This window comes from Indicator indicator, unplaced genomic scaffold (genome assembly GCF_027791375.1).
Source record: "Indicator indicator isolate 239-I01 unplaced genomic scaffold, UM_Iind_1.1 iindUn_scaffold_65, whole genome shotgun sequence".
In the NCBI taxonomy this organism is placed as follows: domain Eukaryota; kingdom Metazoa; phylum Chordata; class Aves; order Piciformes; family Indicatoridae; genus Indicator; species Indicator indicator.
The window spans coordinates 135,201-156,747 of record NW_026539196.1 but is presented as its reverse complement, the minus strand read 5'-3'; the positions used below and the strand labels follow the sequence as shown (position 1 = coordinate 156,747).

The 21,547-nt window shown below is 60.1% G+C and overlaps 4 protein-coding genes across 5 annotated transcripts in view; 2 read left to right on the top strand and 2 right to left on the bottom strand.

Moving 5' to 3' along the window:
• Positions 1-587: 587 nt before the first annotated feature.
• On the top strand, positions 588-5,133 carry LOC128980133 (cytosolic purine 5'-nucleotidase-like). Its single transcript, XM_054398577.1, has 18 exons — positions 588-890; positions 1,295-1,388; positions 1,477-1,594; positions 1,673-1,768; positions 1,846-1,937; positions 2,099-2,156; positions 2,286-2,379; positions 2,499-2,552; positions 2,679-2,762; positions 2,880-2,921; positions 3,006-3,098; positions 3,215-3,281; positions 3,360-3,530; positions 3,712-3,763; positions 3,845-3,905; positions 3,990-4,166; positions 4,272-4,373; positions 4,469-5,133. The coding sequence occupies exons 1-18, from the start codon at positions 588-590 to the stop codon at positions 4,523-4,525; spliced, it is 1,815 nt and encodes a 604-aa protein (XP_054254552.1). The 3' UTR covers positions 4,526-5,133.
• A 782-nt stretch (positions 5,134-5,915) lies between these two features.
• Positions 5,916-10,295, bottom strand: CKAP2L (cytoskeleton associated protein 2 like). The gene is made up of 7 exons (XM_054398576.1): positions 10,268-10,295; positions 8,482-9,550; positions 7,882-8,071; positions 7,138-7,293; positions 6,674-6,737; positions 6,249-6,396; positions 5,916-6,159 (listed from the first exon to the last, which is right to left on the bottom strand). Exons 1-7 carry the CDS (start codon positions 10,293-10,295, stop codon positions 5,916-5,918), a joined length of 1,899 nt encoding a protein of 632 aa, XP_054254551.1.
• A 4,813-nt stretch (positions 10,296-15,108) lies between these two features.
• LOC128980144 (interleukin-1 beta-like) lies at positions 15,109-16,495 on the bottom strand. Its single transcript, XM_054398588.1, has 6 exons — positions 16,455-16,495; positions 16,322-16,370; positions 16,044-16,233; positions 15,765-15,935; positions 15,528-15,673; positions 15,109-15,318 (listed from the first exon to the last, which is right to left on the bottom strand). The coding sequence occupies exons 1-6, from the start codon at positions 16,493-16,495 to the stop codon at positions 15,109-15,111; spliced, it is 807 nt and encodes a 268-aa protein (XP_054254563.1).
• A 1,605-nt stretch (positions 16,496-18,100) lies between these two features.
• Positions 18,101-21,547, top strand: part of OGDH (oxoglutarate dehydrogenase) — a 43,144-nt gene continuing 39,697 nt past the window's right edge. For both annotated transcript variants that reach the window (XM_054398593.1, XM_054398594.1), the window contains exons 1-2: positions 18,101-18,132; positions 21,051-21,299. In XM_054398593.1, coding sequence (XP_054254568.1) covers positions 21,078-21,299 — 222 coding nt within the window. In that variant the 5' untranslated portion in view covers positions 18,101-18,132; positions 21,051-21,077. The remainder of the gene's footprint in view (positions 18,133-21,050; positions 21,300-21,547) is intronic.

Genomic DNA, 21,547 nt, shown 5'->3' with positions numbered 1-21,547 from the left:
CAGGCTTGGGGCCCCACGTCAGCGAGTGGGCACGAGGGTGTTGCAAGAGCTGTGGGCGATTGCAGTAGCAGCAGGGACTGGCACTGGGCTGGGTGGGGGGCAGCCTGGGCTTCCTTCCCATCAGAGGGATGGGAGCGCCGTGGGCTGTAGGATGTGCCTGTTGGAGCTATGTGGGGATGTGGCTCAGTGGGCTGGGGACAGTGACAAGTCCCATGCATCTGAGTCCCACGGGGCTGTCAATGGGTTCCAGGGGGACCGGTCTGGTGGTGACAGCGTTCCCCTCAGATACCAGGCTGTGTCCCATGGGCGGCGGGTGCCCCCTCCTGTCCCCGTCTCGCGGTGAGGGTGCACCGGTTGGCCCCTGGCACTGGAGCCCCCCAGCTCTCGCCCCCAGACGCCCATCGGGGCCGGGCCTTGACCCCGGTTAATGATTCGCCGCCGGTCGCTGTCCGCGGCCCCGCCGAGCAAACAGCGTCCCTGGCGCTGGGGCCGGACCGGGGCCCTGGGAGGGCAGAGGTGGGGCTGCTGGGAGGGTGCTGCCGGGGGGGCGCAACTGGAGGGGTCATTGCCCTGTTTGGGGGCACGTCATGCGTTGTGTCCCGTTTCGGGGCGCACTGCCCCATTTTGCGGGGGGGAGGGACTCGCTGCCTCACTCTCAGGGTCACCACCTGGAGCTATCCCGGGTCCCGGCCCCGCTCCTGCGCCCAGTGGGGGCCGGGCCGGTGTCGGGGGCCGGATCGAGGCGGTCCCGCGGGGCCTCGTTAAAGCGGCGGCGGCGGCGGGAGGCGGTGGCCGGAGGCAGCGGCGATGGGCAGCGAGGGGCAGCGCGGCCCGGCGGCGACCCCCGGCCCGGGCGACTCGGGGGCGCTGCGGAGGGACTGCCAGCACCGGTGGGACTGGAGCGGGCTGAGGGAGGTCTGGGTCTGCGGGGAAGAGGGTTTGGGGAGGGCACTTTGGAGAGAGCCAGGACTCAGGGAAACGACCCCAGGGGTGCAGGCACTGGGGAGGACCTTCGGAGAGTGGCAGGCGGGGGCAGGGGTCCCCCCCTGGGGACGCACGTGGGGAGGGGCAGGCCAAAAGAGGGGGCGCAGCATCCTCTGTCCCGCACCCCCTTTCCTGCCTTCCCGGCTCCACCGCCACTCCAGAGCCCATTTTTTCTGCTCCAATAACTCTCTGCGGGGCCCCTGGGCCAGGGCGAGTTCATAGCCCCCCCACAGACCCCTGGCCAGGAATGGGGGACATGGGGACAATTTCCCATTCCCCTCCTCAATCCCTGGGCACCCCCTAGCCCTAAACTATCCTGGTCACTCCCAGGATCTTCGTGAACCGGAGCCTGGCACTGGAGAAGATCAAATGCTTCGGCTTTGACATGGACTACACCTTGGCCAGTGCGTTGCTGGAAGGGGGCTGGAGGCAGCGTGGGGGGCGGTGGCACCACCCCAGCCCCTGCCCACGGCACTGCCCTGTCCCCGGCAGTGTACAAGTCCCCCGACTATGAGGAGTTGGCCTTCAGCCTGCTGCTGGAGCACCTGGTCTGCATCGGGTACCCCCCTGAGATCCTGGTCTACAAGTACGACCCCACCTTCCCCACCCGGTGAGTGCCCGCGGCTGTGGGGGGGGGGCCGGGCGTGTCAGCGGGATCCACCCCCCACTGACGGTGTGTGGGGTGCAGGGGGCTGGTGTTCGATGCCCTGTACGGGAACCTGCTGAAGGTGGACTCCCATGGAAACCTGCTGGTCTGTGCCCATGGCTTCCGCTTCCTCAAGGGGTGAGTGTGAGACCCCTCCCCATGGGGTTACGGGGGAGGCCCTCAGCATGGGGTGCAGCTCTGTGCTCCTTCTCCAGGGCCGAAATCCTCCACTATTACCCCAACAAGTTCATCCAGCGGGATGACATGAAGCGCTTCCACATTCTCAACACCCTCTTCAACCTCACAGGTGAGACATTCCCTGCCCTGTCTGCTGCCCACCACCCCCTACCCCCCATCCAGCATCCACCACCCACCACTCCCTAACCACCTGTCCACATCCACCACCCACCTCCCCCCACCCCACCGTGGGGTGCCCCTGCCCTCTCTCACAGCCTCCCCCCCAACCAGAAGCTTACCTCTACGCCTGCCTCGTGGACTTCTTCACCAACTGCTCCACATACGTCAAGTAAGAGGGAGATGGATGGTGGGGGTTTGGACCTGGTGGACCTGGTTTGGACCTTGTCTTGCCCTACGCTTGGCAGGGAGCCGCCTCACCCTGCCTCCCCCCTGCTTCCCATTTTCCTGACCCTTGCAGCTGTGACACAGGCTACAAGCATGGGAACCTCTTCATGTCCTTCCGGAGCATGTTCCAGGATGTGCGCGAGGCCATGGACCATGTGCACCTCTCAGTGAGCCTGGTGGGCAGGGGCTGGGAAGGGGGTTGGGGAGGGTGCTGCTGCAGTCAGGGGAATGCTGAGAGTACTGGGAATGTCCTGCCCTCACCCAGCCCCAACCATCCTCTCCCCAGGGCTGCTTGAAGGAAAAGACGCTGGAGAACCTGGAGAAGTATGTGGTGAAGGATGTAAGTGTCTGTGGGATGCTGTGGACCAGGGGTTGTGGAGAAGCCCTCAGACCCCAGACCCCTCAGCTGGATCCCTGTGCCCTGCCCCCCCCCCCATCCCCACGGTGCTGCTTTGCCCCTCACCAGCCTCGGGTGCCACTGCTGCTGAGCCGCATGAAGGAGGTGGGGAAGGTTTTCTTGGCCACCAACAGCGACTACGACTACACCCATGTGAGGAGGGAGAGTCCCTGTCCCACTGCCCATGGCAGGCCCAGCCTGCCCTTAGGGGTGGGCAAAGGCCTGCCTTGTGCTTCGGGACAGCGGTAGAGACGCTGGGTGTCCTTACAGGCCATCATGTCCTACTTGTTTGACTTCAGTGATGGGGACAAGGTGAGTCTGGCCTCGCGGTGGGGGTGCAGGGTGCCATTGGCAGCCTCTTGCTGACCCCCTCCACTCCCACACCTGGCACTGCAGCGCCCCTGGCGCTCCTACTTCGACCTCATCGTGGTGGATACCCGCAAGCCGCTCTTCTTTGCCGAGGGCACCGTCCTACGCCAAGTCAACACGGTGGGCACCCCACCATAGGGCCACTCAGGGTGATGGGCACCACCTGGGTACCGTAGGGGCTGCTGCAGGCACAGCACAGTGGGCTCAGCAGGCAGGTACTCTCTCTTGCCCCACAGGACACTGGGAAGCTGCGCATCGGGACCTACACAGGACCGCTCCAGCACTGTGCCGTCTACTCGGGCGGTGAGTGCTCGGCCAGGTGCCACGGGTGGCACGGGGCACGTACCCACAGGGTCACCCCCTGACCTCTGCCTGTCACAGGGTCCTCGGACGTGGTATGTGACCTGCTAGGGGTGAAGGGCAAAGACATCCTCTACATGGGGGACCACATCTTTGGGGACATCCTGAAGTCCAAGAAGCGTCAGGGCTGGAGAACCTTCCTGGTGGTGCCTGAGTTGGCCCATGAGCTGCAGGTCTGGACAGAGAAAAGTGGTGAGCAGAGCCCTGCCAGGGACAAGGACCTTGCCCAGCCCAGCTTGAGGAGAGGCCTGGAGCCTCCTGCCCACCTCAATGGCAGAACCAGCCCTGGGTGGGCCTTACCCCAGCACGCCTGTTGGTTCTGCAGGGCAGTGGGGACGTTGCTGGCACTGAGCCAGCCCCATTGCCCTTGCAGAGCTGTTTGAGGAGCTGCGCAGCCTGGACCTCGTCCTGGCAGAGCTGTACCAGTGAGTGGGCATGGGGTGGGCAGAGGGGCTGCAGACATCTGGGGAGGACCCTCTAGGTGAGCCCCAGCTGTATCTCTCCAGGCACTTGGACAGTGGCAGCAGCGAGCGGCCAGACATCAGCTCCATCAAGCGTCAGATCCAGGTGCTGGCTTGGGGGGCACCGTCCCAGCCCACACAGCTCAGCTATCCCCCAGAAGGTGCCCTGACCGTGCTTCTGTGCCCACAGAAAGTGACCCACGAGATGGACATGTGCTATGGCAAGATGGGCAGCCTGTTCCGCTGCGGCTCACGCCAGACCCTCTTTGCCAGCCAGCTGATGCGCTACGCAGACCTCTATGCTGCGTCCTTCCTCAACTTCCTCTACTACCCCTTCAGCTACCTCTTCCGGGCACCTCCTGTCCTGGTAGGAAGCCCCTGCCCCCACTCCCATGCCTCAGTCCCTGCCTGAGGGCTTGGTGAGCGCCCAGCCTCGCTACCAGCCCTGCTCTGAGCCTCCTCCTTGCTGCAGATGGCTCACGAGTCGACAGTGGAGCACAGTCGCCTGGATGTGGGGGAGATGGGCACGGGCCTGGCATCCTTGCTGGCACAGCATAGCCATCCAGGCCAGCAGGTGGGTGGCATAGGACAGAAACACCTGCTGGCCAGGGACATGTGAGTACCAGCACCAGTCTCCTGTGCCTATTGAACCCCTCACCTCTATCTCAGGTCACTGGGGACCCCCAGGACTCCAGTGGGGAGGAGGATGATGATGGAGAAGCCTGAATGCGCCCCAGCACCGATGGCTAATGGCAGGTGCCAGCCCCTAGGAGGGCATTTGGTGGCCCTGGACCTCTTGTGCTGCTAGCTGGCAGACTGAAGCCACCCCTGGTCAGCCACCACCTCCAGTGGTCAGGGGATGGTTGGTAGCCCTGGCCCAAGCCCTATGTCCTGCCTCTGCCTGTGCTGTGGTGCCAAGAGAGGGGCCCAAGCACTGCCCCCACCTCCATTCAGAGTCCCCCACCCAACTCAATGCCAGCCTGGTGCTCCCCAATGTCAGGACAGGGTGGCAGTGCCATGCTACAGGTATTGCAGGACCCCACGGGCTCAGCACCTCCTGCCCCTCCAGCTTGGGTGCCCCAGCCTCATGCACTGCTGCTAAGTGGGTGTTGTTTGTGCACAGGCTGCAGCTGCTGTGCCTGTCTTCTCTTTTCTGTCCTTTGCTATTTATAAGGCTGCAGCTCCTGGCCCCACAGCTACACAACATTGGCCAAAGGAAAAATTAGGGGTGGCGAGAATTCCCTGATCCTTGGCCACACTGGCACTGTCCTGCACCCTAGGGGAGAGGCCTCATCCAAGGCTCCTTCCAGCAGCCAGGGTTCTCAATAAAGATGCTGAGCCAGCACTGGTGGTGGCTGTGTCAGGAGGAGGCAAAAGGGTGGGATAAGGACAGGCGTGGTGTGGTGCTGGGGATGAGAAGGTGCTGATGGGGTTCTCCTCCACCCTGTGCTCCTCATCACCAGGGAACTGCCAGGCCCCACCTGCTGGCCAATCACCAGCTGTGGGTACCAGGCCAGCCTCTGGGGACAGGAGGCTGCTGAAGGGGCCCTGACCACACTAACAGGGCTCAGCCAGCCCATCCTGGACTGCCAGCTGTGCCCAGAGCTCTGGAAGCCTTGCCCCGTGCACCTCTTGCTCTGTCACCTTCATTATCCTCAGGGCCCATGCCCTGCAGGTACCCCAGCCCCTCAGCCCTTTGCCAGCCTGGCATGGCTGGCACTGCCACACACAACTCAGGACAGGGCTGTCAGTGCCTCTCAGCAGGGACCATCCAGGTGCTGCCCAGGTAGGGTACAACACAGCCCCAGAGCAAATCCCTTGGGACGTCACTTGCAAAGCAGCAGGAGGCACCTGGAGCAGCAGAGGCTGACTGGCACCAGGCTGCCGCAGGGAAATTGGGGCATGCGTCACCACCAGGGCAGGGGCAGCCCTGGGGACACAGCTCCAGCCCTTGCACACCTCACCAGGACACACTGCAGCACTACTGCAAGGTTTTATGTATTTAAAATATTGCTGAAGGATCTCCAGGAGGCTTCTTGTGGGCCACAGGCACCAAGAGCTCAGTGAGCTGCACCCAAAGGCAGCCTGAGTGAGCAAGCAGCCTGAATCCTGCCCCTCAGCAGCACTTGGGGGGACACAAACTGATGCCCTCTGGCTCCACCACCTGAGGCAGAGCCTTGTTTCTCCGAAAGAAGAACTGAGTCTTCTCCTCTGCATCCAGGATCTCTCGGAGGGACGACACGACAGGGTCGTGGTCCTTCAGCATCTCTGGATAGCGCCTGCCTGCCCGCTCGATCCGCAGGGAACGCCGCACCGGTGTCAGGAACTTCAGCTCTGGGCCCTTCAGCAGCTCCCTGCCTCTGCAGAGGGGATAAGAGCCCTTGGGTAAACCCCGCACAGTGCTGGCACAGAGGGTGCTTGCTGCCAGCAGTGGGCAGCTCAGCCTTACCTGGGTGCAGATGTGACTTGGAGCTTGACTGAGGCAGGCAGGCAGGTCATGGACCTCCCAGGTGGACAGGGAGTGGCTGCCCTGGGCTGCCTTCCACCTGGGCCAGGCATGGCAGGATCACTAGGGATGGGCAGCTCAGACTTCTCCCCTGGAAGGAGAGGAAAGGGACAGTATGGCTGCAGATAGGGGCAGCTGAGGAGGGATGACAACACCACTGGACACAGAGCTGTGCTGGGTCAGGACCATTGCCAGCCCTGGCAGAGCAGTCTGACCCCATTTGTGAGGGCAGGATTCTGGATTCTCACAGCTCTTAGTCTCCATCAAAGGCAGCAGGGACAGAGGGTGCTGGGGCAGGCTGCAGCCCATGCTGTTCCCCAGCCTGCTGCAGCAGAGAACCTCAGCCTGCCTGCCAGTCTCCACATTACCTTCTAATGTTTGGTCTTTAGCCTTCAACATATCAAGAACAACTTCTCTGAGCTCCTGGAGTGGCTGCAGGAGAAAGAGAACACAGGTCAGGGCAGCCTGACTGGGCAGCAGAGACTGGAGTTGCAAATGAATAGTAGACAAGGGTTTGGCTGCGTCATGACATGCTGGATACAGGGCAAGAGGCTGCACAATTCCTCTTCTCCAAGAAAAATGCCAGCACAGAGGCCTGGCTTGGGTAGGTGACCACCCAGAGGACAACCCCCACCAGGCTGCTGTGACATTGCTCAGAGCTGCTGTCGCCCTCCCTGCCCTCCCCCTGGCCCTGGCTGAGGCAAGCCTGAGGTATTTCTCCACCAGAGCAGCAGCTCTAAAAGGGCTTTGCCAGCAGTGACCTGTGGTGCTAAACTCATCCCTGGGTGCCAGGAGAGCTGCCGGGACAGAGGCAGGGCAGGGCCTCACTCACCACGGCGCCAGCACAGACAGCAGCTTGGTACAGCCCTGCCACGTCGAAGGGGCCACTGCGGGCCTGCAGCTTGGCTCTGCAGATCCAGAACTTGGCAAACCTCTCTGCCTGGGGCATGGCAGACAGCATGGCCAGGACCTCCTCTGCCTGGGCACCCTGCAGGAAGCACCAGAGAAGGTTACCAGTTGTGAGGGCCAAAGGGGGAAGTGTCAGTGCACAGCTGCCCTCCAGTGCTCCCTGGCTAAAACAGGGGCAGGAGGGTCTGGGTCACCTCCTGCATGGTCATGGGCAGGGAACAGCTCCCCTGTCTCTATCTCCTTGGTAAAGCGAGTCCAGGATTTGAGAGGGATGTGGAGGGACAGACCCCTGAGTGCTGACACTAATGAAGCCAACATTGCTAGCAGGCAGCATTCCCAGAGCTGCTCCTTCATAGCAGGGATGTTCCTCCATCTGGAGTCACCAGCCTGGGCTGCTGTGGTAGAACTGCACTGGCAGGCATCAGAACATGGGCAGGGGCACACATGCTGCCCCCTTCTCCCTGTGGCACCATGCCACGTGCCTCTGGCCTGTCCAGAACTCCACAGGGATCTTTCCTTTCCCTACATACAAGGCAGGGAACCAAAGCCAAGCCAGCAGGAATGTTTGCTCCAAATCCCTGCATGCTGCTGGGGGATGGGGCCCTCATTTCCTGGGATGCTCCAGGACACGAGGAGCCAAATCAAACAGCAACTTTCCCATTCCCACCTCCTCCACAAGCTTCAGGCACTCAATTAATAGGCTGTTGGTCTCCAGGAAAGGCAGCTCTGGTTTCTTCTGCTTTTCTTTCTCCGTGACATTTCTGCAGGACACCTTGACTGGGTTCTTCTGCAGCAGTGTCATTGGTGGCCTCTTGTATGTCTTGCCTTTGGATGCCAACCACTCTTGCAGCTGCTTCCTGTCAAAGGACCAAGGGATCACTGTCATCACCCCAGCAGCTGGCCAGCACTTGCCAGGCTCCAGTTTTCTCTTGGAAAACTCTTTGCTCTTGGAATCTCCTTCCTGCCAACTTCAGCTGCTCAGGAAGAGCCACCACATCTGTCCTAAAAAGGCATCTGAGCTCTGGGCTGGGAAAGGAAAACCTTCCTGGGCTTCAGTGAGCCCTGAAAACAGAACACCCATTGCTCCCACACCAGGGTACCACCAAATCTGCCCCCATCCTCCTCTCTGCTGAGACAGCCATCTGCAAGGAGGCATCCACCCATGACGGGGACTTTGGATCCCGGGTTCCCAGCAGCTCGGTTCACACAATTAAACCTCTGCTGTCCCCTGGAGGTGAGGACAAAGGCAGCCACAGCTGCTACTTACCTACGGTCCCCAGGCGTGGGGGTCTTGGGGACACGCCTTGGGAACATTCCCCCTGCCTTTGGCAGCTCGGTGTTAACCCTGTCCCTCCTGTCCGTCCTCCAGTCGCTCTCCACTGGTGGAGCTCTGGAGCATTGTGTGCTGCAGGGCTGCTTTCGCAGGGGTGGTGCTTGGGAGGCTGCTGTGTGCCCAGAAGGTGCCACCTTCACCTCCTTCCTATCAGCCTCTCCTTTAGCCAGGGGCTTCTGCTGTCGCACAGTGCCACCCAGTTTCAGGCTGGATGGCAGTTTTGTGGTCCCCTGGGGCCTGCTGGAGTTCAGAGGCTTCCTGGGAGATCTCTTCACGTGGGAGAATCTTGCTGTGCCAGTTTTCTCCTGGTTTGACCCTGGCTTTTTATGCAGGAAATGAGCAGAAGCTGTAGGCAGCCACGGGGGCTGCAGCGGCTGAGTTTTAGTGCTTGGGTTCTTGGAGCCTGATATCGTTTGCCTGAATTTCTCAGGAGCTGGCTTTTCCTTAGCCTGGTGGCTGCTCACTCTGTCCCTGGGGTCTGTGATGGCTTTGGATGTGGCAGCTGAGCTCTGCCTGGGAGCCAAGACTCGTTTGTCCCCAGCAGCTTGCAGAGCCCTGTTCAGCACAGGCCACGCAGGGGCTCGTGCTTGGATGTTCTCTTTGTTGCTCCGCAGTCTGTCCTGCAGGTCCCCATTTGGGCAGCAAGGTGTCCCAGGATGGGGCTGCTCACTTCCAGCTGGAGGTGCTGCAGTGTCCTGGCCAGGATTCTTGCTCCTTTCTGGATTTAGGTGACTTGAGGCTGGGAGCTTGCCCCTGGGCTGCACAGAGCGGCTCACTCCTGGCCCCACAGGAGGCTTTGTGCCCTTCCTTGGCTGCTCTGGATGCAGCCCTGCTGCTCTCTGGGATGCAGCTAAAGGCTTGTGCTGAGCAGCATGGCCAGCGTGCTGTATGGACTTGGCACCAAGCTTGCCATGCCTTGGAGCACCCTTTGGCACAGGTCTGCCAACATCCTTCTTGTTCCTGTCAACCTGGAGAGAGAAGCAAAGTTCAGCTCTAAGGAGAGCTCAGGAAGCAAAGCTCAGCTTTAAGGACCCAACAGCTTGTTCCTGCCCCACTCCTGCAGGCCCAGGAGATGGCATGCAAAGGCCTGTGGTGGCAAAACAGCTGTCAGCAGAGCAAGAACACAACACCCACCAGCACAGGGGCAAAGGATCAGTCTCCCATGCTAAGTTCTTCTGAAAAACAAGCCTGGAGGGGAAGAGGCTCCAGGGAGACCTTAGATGCACATTTCAATACCTGAAAGGGACCTACAGGAAGGCTGGGGAGGGACTGTGGGGATAGGACGAGGAGCAATGGTTTGAAACTGGAGCAGGGCAGAGTTAGGTTGGACATCAGGAAGAAGTTCTGCACAATGAGGGTGGGGAGACACTGGAACAGGCTGTCCAGGGCTGTGGTTGAGGCCCCATCCCTGGAGACATTCAAGGTCAAACTTGATGTGGCCCTGAGCAGCCTGCTCTAGTTGGAGGTGTCCCTGCTGACTGCAGGGGGTTGGACAAGGTGACCTTTGAGGGTCCCTTCCTGATGCATTCCGTGATTCCATGACTCACTGCTAGCTCCTTAGCAATGTGTTGGCTGCACCCCATTTGGCATCAGAGTCTCAGTTTGGGTGCCCAGCTCTATGCAGACCCAAGCAAGGAATGCAAAACCAGATTCAAAGGTTCCTACTCACCTGGCCTGGTCTAGGAAGTGGTTTTAAGGGTTGGCTCATCTGGTCCTTCACACAGGGTCTGCAGGAAGCCAAAGAACATGGCAGGTTATTGACTGGCAGCTGCAGAAGGGGCTCAAGATCTAAACCCCTCCTGGCTGTCCCACTCACAGCAGCTTACAAAAAGCTTTTGGCATCGAAAAGCTGTCCAGGAAGTACCAGGTTAAATTAATTCTGCTTTCTATGCTGTTACAGTGGCAACAGAAAAACAACACAAAACATCCATGGCCCAGGCTGGCATAGAACTCTCAGCTTCTGCTGACACCAAAGCAGTTCCTGCAGGCAGGGGCCTAGCAGAGGATGGCTTTGGAGGCTCTGGATGCCCCTGGGCAGTGTCCTGACTTGTCCTGCATGCTGCAAGCAGCTGAGGTGCACTCGAGCCAGCTGCTGCCATGCTGCAGTGCAGGGGGGCACAGCAGCCAGGTCTGCTGTGCCATGGAGAGCTGCAGATCCATGGCAGCTCAGCCACCAGCTAGTGGGGCAGCAGCAACCCCCATCCTCTGCTTCTCCCCGAATTGGAGCCCTCAGACAGCAAACAGATGCAGGGTTCTCCTGCCTGGAGTTGGCAGCTCAGCAATTAGGGAAGATTAATGCCTGTGCAGAGACTTCTCTGCTATGAAACAGCCTGGGCAGCATCTTCTCTTCTGCACAAGTGGTGCAGGATGCTATCAAGGAACACCATGAATCTTCTCTCCTTGTTTCCGTTGTCTCAGTGCAGTTCTCCACAGCCTGGTTTGCTTTCTGGTCTCGTTCTGCTCCCGTTTAGCTGCTTTATGGCTCCTTTTGCACTGCAATGCCACCAAAACTCTTACTGCAGTGAGAGTCTTTCAAGTGTTCAGGCTGCCCAGGTGCAGCAGCAACTCCATTCAAAGCCTTGCAGAAAGGTGCCTGTGAACAGCTGCTGTGCTCACAGCACCCAGCCCAGCTCCAGAGGCACCCAGGGGCTCCCAGAGCCCTCCTTTGACAGGTAGGTGCAGCTATTGCCTCTCAAATGCACTGAAAATGCCCTGAAAATGCCCCTCCCTGCCATTAAAAAGCAGCAGAGGGACCTGACCCAACCTTCCTTCAGAGCACCAGGTACAAAGCTGAGCTGTAAGAAAAAAGGAGCCTCTGCTGCTGCACCCAAGAGCTAAACTCACAGAGACTCAGAAAACACCCCAGAGGGACATCATCAGGCAGCAGGAAATGCCAGCAGCAAAACCATTCCTTTGCTCCTGCTGCCAGTAACTCCAGAGTGCTGCTGGGATGCTGTGAAGGCAGAGCTGTGCCAGGTTGCTGCCCTGACAGCAGGGCACTGGCAGGTGGTGAGAAGGGCTGGGAGAAGGGCCTTAGAACACCAAGAGTGGTTGGTCACAAGGGACCTTTAGAGAAGGTCCAGTCCACCTCCAACACCCTGCTGACTTACTCTGCACTTGGGCCTCCTAGGTACTCCTGGATCTGTCCTCTCTGCTCTCCTGCAAAGAGATCACAGAATGGGAAGGGTTGGAAGGGACATCTGGAGATCACCCAGTCCAACTCCCCTGCCAGGGCAGGGTCACCCAGAGAAGGTCACACAGGAACACATCCAGGTGGGTTTGGAATGTCCCCAGAGACAAAGACTCCACCACCTCTCTGGGCAGCCTGCTCCAGGGCTCAGTCACCCTTAAACTAAAGGAGTTTCTCCTCATGTTTAGATGGAACTTCTGATGGTAAAGTTTGTGCCCAGGGCATCACTGAACAAAGCCTGGTCCCATCCTCCTGACAGCCACCCTTTGAGTATTGATCAGCATTGAACAGACCCCCCTCAGGCTGCTCTTTCCTTGACTTCAGCCTCAATTCTCTCAGCCTTTTCCCATCACAGAGATGTTCAAGTCCCCTCAGCAACCCCCTGCAGGCCTTTGCTGTCCCCTCTCCAGCAAGTACCTGTCCTTCCTGAACTGGGGATCCCAGAACTGGACCCAGTGTTGCAGCTGTGGCCTCACCAGGGCAGAGAAGATGGGGAGGTAGGAAGCTGCAGTGCACATACCATGACCTCAGTGTTTGGGTTTCTTTTACATTCACAACACAACCATGCAGGTTTCCAGAGCTCCCCATCCAAGCCTGACAAAGCTATTCCCAGAAATTCCCAGAGCATCTCCCTGCACACAAATACTCCCAGATTCCCAGACTCAAAAAATGGTTTGAGTAGGAAGAGACCTTGAAGATCATCCAGTTTCAACTCCCTGCCATGGGCAGGGACACCTCCCACTAGCCCAGGCTCAAGGCCTCATCCAGCCTGGCCTTGAACACCTCCAGGGAGGGATCATCCACAGCCTCCCTGGGCACCCTGTGCCAGTGTCTCCCCACCCAGAGGCACATAAAGAGCAGAGCTCTCTGATGCTCAGCACCTCAGCTGTGTGGGGCAGGAAGCTGCCTCTGCTTCAGTTGTGTGTTCCCTGAGCCTGTGCCCCTCTGTGGCCAAGCCCTCTGCCAACACAGGCAGGTGGAAAACTGGTGGGGGCAGGGGTACCCCTGACACCCCGAGTATGGTTACTGGGGCATCTCGTGGCAGGACAGCTTGGTCTGGCAGAGTCCAGTACCACCCTGTCCTGTCCCTAAAGCTGTCCCACCCTCACCTGACAGCCCACAAGCCCAGGGTTCTGAGTGTCCCCCTGCAAGTCCCCTTCCCCCCAAGCCAACCCCTTCCCTTGATGCTGCACCCCAAGGCTACCACGAAGCCCCAGGCGCAAAGTGGCACCCCCAGTGACCCATTTCGTGGGTACCCCCCAAACCACCCAGCACCAGCAGCCACCTACCGCGTTCCCTGCCCCTCATCCACCCCCGAGGTTGGGGGCAGCCGCCCCAACAGGCCACCCCCGGCATCCCCGCTCCACGGAGCACCTTCCCCTGGCCCTTGTCACCTCGGGGGCCCCACAAACGGTACCCAGCGGGCTGCGTCCCCCCCCACCGCGGAGGGGACCCCGGTCGCTCACAGCCCCACCGGGCCCCCAGGCGTCCGCTCTCCTTCAGACTTTTTAGGCCTCCTCAACCTCGCAAGACCCCCAAAGCCTCACCTCGCTCCATCGCCGACGGCTCGCCTCGGCGCGGCCAACTACCCGCCCGTCAACGGCGCGCCGCGTCCATTTGCCACCGCCTTCTTCAAATCGACCAATGGAGAGTGAGAAAACACCAGCTCCTTGCGACGAGTCAAGAGAGAGGATCTGTGACTGGCTAGACGAGGGTAGGGGGCGGAGCCAAGGCTCCCCGGCAGGCCGCGTGCGGAGCGGGGCCGGCAGCAGCAGCTACCCCCGGGGGAATCGCAGCGTTACCAAGGCTGCCCGTGCCAAAGCCCTATCATACTATGCTAGGCTGTGCCAAAACCCCATCACACTGTACCAGGCCCTGCCAAAGCCCCATCACACCGTACCAGGCTGTGCTACAACATTGCTCACAACAACCCCAGGAAGCTCCAGGGTCGGGGCAGAGTCGGGAACCGACTGGTGATAAAAAGGCCCTGGGAATGCTGGTGGACAGCAGCTGAAGATGAACCAAGGTGTGCCCAGGCTACCAGCAGCCTGGCTTGGACCAGCAATGCTGTGGGCAGCAGGAGCAGGGCAGGGAGGGTCCATGTTGGCTAGGCACTGGTGAGGCCACAGCTGGAAGCCTGGGGTCAGGTTTGGGCTCTCAGTGTCAGAAGGACATTGAGGGCTGGAGCAGGGCCAGAGAAGGGCAAGAGAGCTGGGGAAGGGTCTGGAGAAGAGGGCTGGGGAGGAGCAGCTGAGGGACCTGGGGGGTGCTGAGCCTGGAGAAAACGAGGCTTGAGGGGAGACCTCATTGCTCTCTACAGCTCCTGGGAAGAGGCGGGAACCAGGTGGGGGCTGGACTCTGCTCCCTAGGAACAAGTGATAGGACAGGGAATGGCCTCAGGTTGCCCCAGGGGAGGTTCAAGTTGGACATTAAGAAACACATTTTCACTGGAAGGGTTCTTAGACACTGGCCCAGGCTGCCCAGGGAGGTGGTGCAGTCCCCATTCCTGGAGGGGTTTCAAAGATGTGCTGCTTGGGTATGTGGCTTAGTCATGGACTTGGCAGAGCAGGGTTAATAGCTGGACTCGATGATCTTGAAGGTCTTTTTCTAGGCTGAATGATTCTGTGATTCCATGCCATGCCAGACCATGCTACACCATACCATGCCATGCTATAGCACGGCACACTGTGCAATGCAATGCCACACTGTGCTACACCACAACAGGCCATGTTGTAATGCCATGCTATGTGATGCCATGTCATACCATGCTGTAGCACCACACCATGCCTCAGTGATGGGTGGTGGCAGTGCCTGGGGCAGAAGTGGCAGACTCAGGTGGCTGCCAGGGGCTGCAAGGTGGGTATGGGAACAATGTGGTTCTTGGTCTGAGGTGGCCTCCTGAGTGTGCAATGGTCACACCACTGTAGGGTCACCCCTACCCCTTGAGCTTTGGGCCCATGCCTGGAGAGTCCCCAGAAGCAGCAAAAACCATAGGATTGTCCCACCCAAGAACCATCCCTATGTCGTTTAACCCCTGTGAGACCAACCATCTGAGAAACACTATCCTGGGAAACCTTTTTATTTCCAGGTCCAGCAAAAACCAGCACCCCCAGGCCTGGTAACCAACCCCTGGCACTTCCAATGCCAGGTGCAAGCTCAAAGCATGTGGGAGTGGCACAATAAATAAGTACAAAAAGCTCTGAGGGACACAATAAATTAGTATCCATTGGGGTGACTTTGGGCCCACGGGGCCCAGAGCTGCTATTTCACCTGAAATAGAGGGGGGGGGTCCCGCTGGGGGGATTGTACTTGGTACATACAGCCTGAAAACCCGCAACTGCTGGTTGGGTTGGGGAGGGCTCGGTAGGCCCTCAATGCCTGCTCAGCTCGTAGGTGGCAATGACCTGGTCGGGCTGGTTGGTGATGCCCACAGGCTGGCGAGGCTGCTGTGAGGTGCAGATGAACCATCCAGGGAAGGCAGCAGACTCGAAACGAGTGGTGCCCTCGGCAGGGCTGTCCAGGCGGAAGAAGATGAAGCGAATCAGCTCCAAGCTGTCGATGTCCCTCCTGATGTCAGCTTCCTGCAGCAAAGAGGAGGTCAGGCTGAGGTGGGAGCCCCCAGGAAATGGGGTTCAGGCTGGGATAGAGCATAGAGCCCCTGGGGAATAGAGTTCAGGCTGGGACAGAGCCTCTGGGAAACAGGGTTCAAGGTGGGATGGAACCCCCAGGAAACAGGGTTCAGGGTGGGACACCCCCACTGGGGATGGAGCTCATGGGAAGCCCCACTCACCTCCAGCTGCAGCACAGGCTGGGCCCCGCTCATCACGCAGGACATGTAGAGTTGGTAGCCCTTGATGCCCAGTGCCACTGGCACTTGCCCGGTCCCCAGCCCACCCTGTGATGCTCGGGGACGGTACAGAGCAATGTTGAGCTTCACTGCAGAGGGGAGAAAAGTGTTAAGGGGTGATCTGGGGATACTGGGTGGTGCCAGGGTTGGGATACTTGGGTCAGGCCCTTGTCTTCCCACCTTTCTGCTTGGCAGAGGGGCCCTGCAGGTGCAGGGCCACCAGCTGGGTGGGAGACTCCAGCACGAAGCATTTATGGTCAATGTCAAGGATGTCAAAGGACTGGGAGCGAGTGTAGCGGTAGACAGGAGCCCCAGCACAGCTGCCCTCGATGTGCTGGAAGGAGACTGGTTCTGTGGGGACAGGGACACATCAGGAGTGTGCAGAGAGCCCCAGGCCCAAGAGCATCCCCTAAAAGCATCCCCAGCTGGAGTGACAGCCCTGACACCACTGCCCCATACCAAAAATATCATCCAGAAGGTCCCCAAGGTCACTGTCAGTGAAGTCCCTGTGTGCTGGCCGCTTCCAGAGCTTGGTCACAGCTGCCACCAGCACGGCAGCCTGGCGGAAGGTCCTGGCAGAGTGCCCCTTGGTCACTGTCACCTGGATGCCCACCTCAGGCGATGTCACCTTTGTGTCCAGAGGGGGTTTCTGGAGACGAAAGGGCATCTGAGGTGAGAAATCAGCTTCCCCATCACAGGAGTCCTGCCCTTCCCAGTTGCTACCCCCCCAGCTTTACCTCCTGCAGGCAGATGCAGTCAGGGCCATAGAAAGTCTCCTCGCTCAGGCTGAAAGGCAAAGAAAGATGGTGAAGGCTGCAGCAGCAGGGTGGCATCACATCCCCAGTGCCTCCCTGGCACAGCCATGCTTACTTGCTGCTCTCCAGCGTGTCCAGGTCAGGAACGAAGGCCATGTCCACTGCTGACTGCACAAAGCTGGGCAGAGACCTGCTGGTACCTGTTGAGTGCTGCTGTGCCTGTCGCACCCGCAGCGTGGACTGGGCGCTCTGTGAGCCCTGCCCGGGCACAGCAGGTTTTCAAGGGTACCTGGAAGGAAGCATCGTCAGAGTGGGATTTCCACCTTTCGCAACGCCCTGGCTTGCCCAGTTCCTCTGGTGACACTGGGAGGGCTGGGTGGGGGGAGGTAGAGGGGGGCTGGCTGTCCCCCAGCAGCACTGTGGGGCTGAGCTGGGGGCTGTGTGTGGGGCAGAGCCTGGGCAGATGCTTTGGCACTGGTGAGCTGGGCACAGAGCTGGGGCGATGGTTGGGGTCACCGTGTGGGAGCAGCCCTTGGAGGGCTGCCTGGCTCAGCAGGGCCTGTCCCAGCTCCAGCCCAGCCAGGCACCATGACGCTTGGCTCTCGTCAGGGCTGGGGCCACTGCTACCAGGGAGGGGCTGGTGGTGCAAGCACTGCCACTTCCCCATGGCTTCTTCCTGCACTGCAGGGCTTCCTCCACCATCCCTCCTGTCCTCACCACCCCATGACCAGAGGGAGCAGGACCCACTTAGTCCCTTGTGCCCACCTATGCTGCCATGGGGACACACTGTGCCTTTGGGAACATTCCTTGTCACCAGCTCCCAGCAGGTCCCACTCTGCAGGGTGCCCAACGTCCATCCGGGGTGCTGGTGGTTGCGCCACACTGGCAGCGCCAGGGACACGTGTGGCTGTGCTTGCATAGCTGTGGGCTGTCAGGGTGCTTTCCTGGCACCGGTTTCGCTTCCTGAAAGCGCTGGGCAGTCCCACGCAGCTGCTGGGCTGCGGGCTGCTGCAGCCATGACTCAACTGGCAGGAAATCGCCAACAATCCCCAAACGCCCCCGGGGCACCTCCTGCCCGCCCAGCCCTGCCCATGCTCCCAGCCAGCTCTGCCTGTGCTTGGGTGAGGCCTGCTGCCTGCCACCCGTGCTGGAATGCCTTCAAAGTCCTGAGGTCCTCCAGGCAATGGGGTCCCCAATGCCAGGGGGTCCTCCGCACTATGGCAAAGGTCCTTAGTCAATGCCAAAGGTGGGGATCTCTAGGCCATACCAAGGGGCCCCAGACCACGGTGAAGATCCTCAGGCCATGGTGGAGGCCCCAGGCCATACCAGGGGTCTCCAAGCTGTGGTGGAGCCTTTAGATCATGGTTGGAGTATCCAAGTCATGGCAGTGGTCTGCAGGCTGCAGTGGACGTCCCCTGGCCATAGTGAGAGTCTCCAGGCCATACCAGGGGTCCTCAGGCCGTAGTGGGGCATTCCAGAGGCAGAGGGTCTCCAGACCATACTAGAAATCCTTAGGTCGTGGTGAGGACCCCCGAGTCCATACCAGGGATCTCCAGGCCCCGCCGGGGTAACCAGAGCGACAGCCCCATCCTAGCCCCCTAGTCCGGCGCCGCCCCTGGCTCCGCTCGGTGCGCGGACGCTGCGGCGCAGGCGCCCTGGCCCGGGCGCGGAGGGGGGCGGGCGGCCGCGGTGACGCAGCGCTCGGGGCGGGGCGGCGCGGCGCGGGGCGGCAACGGGTGGTTGGGGGCCGCTGTCAGAGCCGGGGCCACGAGCGGGGCGGACGGACGTGCCCGGTGGGTACCGCGGCGGGCCGGGCGGCGGGGCCGGGCCGGGCCGAGCCGAGCCAGAGGCCAGGCCAGGCCAGGTCTGGTCTGGCCCGGCCCAGCCCGGAGCGGGGCGGCGGGGTGGGGGCTCTCGGGAGTCCCGGGGGCTGCGGCCGCTCCTGCTCCCCGATGTCCTTGGTGCCACCGCCCGGGCGCCTTGGGGTGGGGGGGGGAGGTGGGACTACCGCGGGACTGGCAGCTGGCGCGGCCAGTGGGAATGGGGCTCGGCGCCTGGCGTCGTTCCTGTAAGCGGCTGGCGGCGCTAATTGGCGGGCGCGGAGCAGGGGCGGGCCTGGCGCGCGCGCGCGGCTGGTTTTGGGGGGTGGGGGGCGGGCCGGCCGGGGCCTCGCGGCTTCTTTCCGCGTCCGCCCCCACCCCCACGCGTGGCCGCGCCGCGACCCCTCCGGTACCCCACCGGAATACCCCGGGTACTGCCTGGGTCTCCCCTGTGCAGCCCTCTCTGCCCGACGCGTCCGGCCGCGGGGCGGCGCCCAGGGTGGCCCGTTCCGCCCCACCCGGCGGGTGGGTCCCTCACTCCAGTCCAGTGGGGCCTCCCTAGGCGGCCTGGGAGGGCCCGAGGTGGGAGTGGACCCTGCACCCCTCAGAGGGGGTCCACGCCTTCCCACCGGCTGCCCCGAGGCTCTTTAGTTGCTGCCATCCCTGAAGTGTCGGTGGCTGAAGTAGCCGGGCCGGGAGCCCACGGCCCTAGAGCAGCCCCGGCCCTGCCGCTCCGTTAACCCTGAGTTCGCTCCGGTTTTAACCCACCCAGAAGCTCAGCGCCCGGGGCTTCTGCCAGGGATTCCACCTGCCAGAGGTCAAACGTTCCTTAATCTGCTTAACGATTCACATCCCTGTTCCGTGACCTCTCGGTGTAGTTTGGGCTGTGAGAGCCCGGCCAACGCATCCCCTGCAAGAGGCCCTCTAGGACCAGCCTGGTTCTGCTCGTTTTGGGGCAAACCTTTGCACTGAGCCCCTTGTTTTCTGGAGAGGTCACCAGGACACTGCTGAGTGGCAGCACTGAAACCAAACACTAGAGCTGGAGATGCCACCAACACTTATGTCCCAAAGCTTTTTCCCCTCCCAGTGGTGGGGTGCTGACACCTTGCTGGAATCTTTGTGTTTTGGTGCTTCATCCCTGGGAAGGGAAGCTGAGAGGACAACCCCCAGGGCTGCCACGCTCCTTGTCGTGCTGCTTCTGGCATGTCACGATCCTGGTGTGACGGTGGGCAGAAGGGAGCTGGCAGGGTGGGAAGCAGGAATGACCCCTGGAGTCTTTCTTGGGCTCTTTGGACCAAGGTCTTTTGAGGCAGGAAGTGTAGCTGCCACCATGCTGAGTAGAAGGAGGTTCAGCAGGGTGGATCTGGAAGCCTGGCTGATGAAATGCTGCTCATGAAGGTTTTGTTTTCCTCCAGTCTGCTGCAAAACTTCCTTTTAATCTGGTAAATGCACGATAGCTGCTTTGACATTGAGCTGCTGCTTGTCCAACTGGTTGGGGTTCTGGAAACCATCCCGTTGGGTCACCTCCAGCCTTGGGTCCTGCCTCTTGTGGAGGAGCTGGCTGGAAAGGGCAGGTCCAAGAATTGCTGACTCCAAGTTCCAGAGCTTCCTCTGAGGTGATGTTGCTCTAGCACTTTCCCCTTGGGCTGTGGCTGTGGTTCCTGGGTGTGAGGAGGAGTGAGGTTAACTTCAGGTCTCCCTGTCCGTGTACAAGTGCTGTATGGTGGTTACTGCTGGAGGACCTTGGAGATGCCACACATCAGCCCTGGTTTGTTTTTGTGGGTGCTCTGGGCCCTCTCTGGGTCTTCCAGCTCCATCAGCCTTCTTGGGTGTGAGCTTTTAAGACATGCTGAAGGTCTGGCCTGGAGCCCACATCCCAGGTCCCACCAGACTTTGTGAGGGGTCTCCCCTGTAGATGGTTTCTTCCCAGCCTTGTCCGGGGGCTAACCTGGTGGGAAGAAAGCTGTGGCCAAGCAGAGTGGCTGCAGCAAAAACTGAAGCTGAGACTTTCTACCTGGGAGAGAGAGTGATGGAAGAAGCTTCTGTGCTGGGTTAGCTGTCCTGCTGCAGCTTGCAGAGACCTGGTGGGGTGCATTGTGCTAAGGTGAAGGAAAACCTGTTGGTGAGTGGGAAAATCCAGCTAGAAGTGCTTTTCCCAGCACCTTCTGAGCGTGGTGCTTTCAAATGTCCCTGTGAATGGAGCCAAAGTGTCCTGCTGCAGTCTTGGTTTCAGGGAGAGGATTTTCCTGCTTAAAACAAACAGAAAAGGGATTCCCAGATGAAGAATAAAACAACCAAAAGATGTCAAAGCATGCTGGAGGGATTGATTAATGGGAAAGGAGATGTTGTTGGAACTGAGAAAGAGGGCTGGATTAGTTTGAGTTAATTAATCCTCTGCTCTGAGGACAGGCTGAAGGAGCTGGGGTTGTTCATCCTGGAGAAGAGAAGGCTCTGGGGGGACCTGGAGCTGCCTTCTAGTACCTGCGGGAAGGCTGCAGAGGGACTTTTCATGAGGTTGTCTAGAGACAGGACAAGGGGGAATGGTTTGGAGCTGAGGGAGAACAGGGTTAGACTGGAGCTGAAAGAGAAGTTCTTCAGCAGGAGGGTGGTGAGAATCTGGAACAGGCTGCCCAGGGAGGTTGTGGATGCCTCCTGCCTGGAGGTGTACAAGGCCAGGCTGGATGAGGCCTTGAGCAACCTGGGCTAGTTGAGAGGTGTCAGGGAGGTTGCAATATGTCTCTGAGGTCCCTTCCAACCTGAGCTGCGCTATAAAGAACTGGTCCTAAGCTCAGCTCTCCATGCCTGGGGCTGATAAGGGCAGGTGGGGGTGGTCTCTGCTCTGTGCTCTCCTGCACTGCTTTCTGACACACTTTTTCCTTCTTCCCCAGCAGGAGCTTGTGTGAGGTGACAGGACAAAGATGCTGAACTTAAGGACTTGTGTGGCAAAGCTGAGGCCCTTGACAGCCTCTCAGACTGTAAAGACTCTTCCCCAGCACAGGCTGGCAGCACCCAGGACGTTTGCACGCATCAGGTGCTACAGTGCACCGGTGGCTGCAGAGCCTTTTTTAAGTGGGACTAGTTCAAACTACGTGGAGGAAATGTACTATGCTTGGCTGGAGAACCCCAAAAGTGTCCATAAGGTAAGGAGCAACCTCGCCAAGGTGTCACCTCTGTGTGTCTGAGCAGTGGGGCTGGGTAGGTGCAGGTGTCCTACAGAGGAGTGGATTCGGCCAGAGGGTTGTGGATGCTACTTCTGCCTGGCTTTGCCCCAAAGGAAGGTCAGCAGCTGCTGGAGCAAGAGCCAAGAGGAGCTTCTGTGTCCAAGAGGAAACACCATGGGCTGTGGGCAGCGTCCTGGATCACAAATGGATACAAGGAAGGCCTTCTC

Coding starts and splice junctions, on each gene's coding strand:
- LOC128980133 (XM_054398577.1), top strand. CDS start 588: ATGCGTTGTGTCCCGTTTCGGGGCGCACTGCCCCATTTTGCGGGGGGG. Junction 891..1,294: donor CGGAGGGACTGCCAGCACCG/GTGGGACTGGAG, acceptor CCCTAGCCCTAA/ACTATCCTGGTCACTCCCAG. Junction 2,157..2,285: donor AACTGCTCCACATACGTCAA/GTAAGAGGGAGA, acceptor TGACCCTTGCAG/CTGTGACACAGGCTACAAGC.
- CKAP2L (XM_054398576.1), bottom strand. CDS start 10,295: ATGTTCTTTGGCTTCCTGCAGACCCTGT. Junction 7,294..7,881: donor GCCTGAAGCTTGTGGAGGAG/GTGGGAATGGGA, acceptor TGCTTCCTGCAG/GGTGCCCAGGCAGAGGAGGT. Junction 6,738..7,137: donor CTGTCTGTGCTGGCGCCGTG/GTGAGTGAGGCC, acceptor TTTCTCCTGCAG/CCACTCCAGGAGCTCAGAGA.
- LOC128980144 (XM_054398588.1), bottom strand. CDS start 16,495: ATGGCCTTCGTTCCTGACCTGGACACGCTGGAGAGCAGCAA. Junction 16,371..16,454: donor GACACGCTGGAGAGCAGCAA/GTAAGCATGGCT, acceptor TTTGCCTTTCAG/CCTGAGCGAGGAGACTTTCT. Junction 15,674..15,764: donor CCCCTCTGCCAAGCAGAAAG/GTGGGAAGACAA, acceptor TCCCCTCTGCAG/TGAAGCTCAACATTGCTCTG.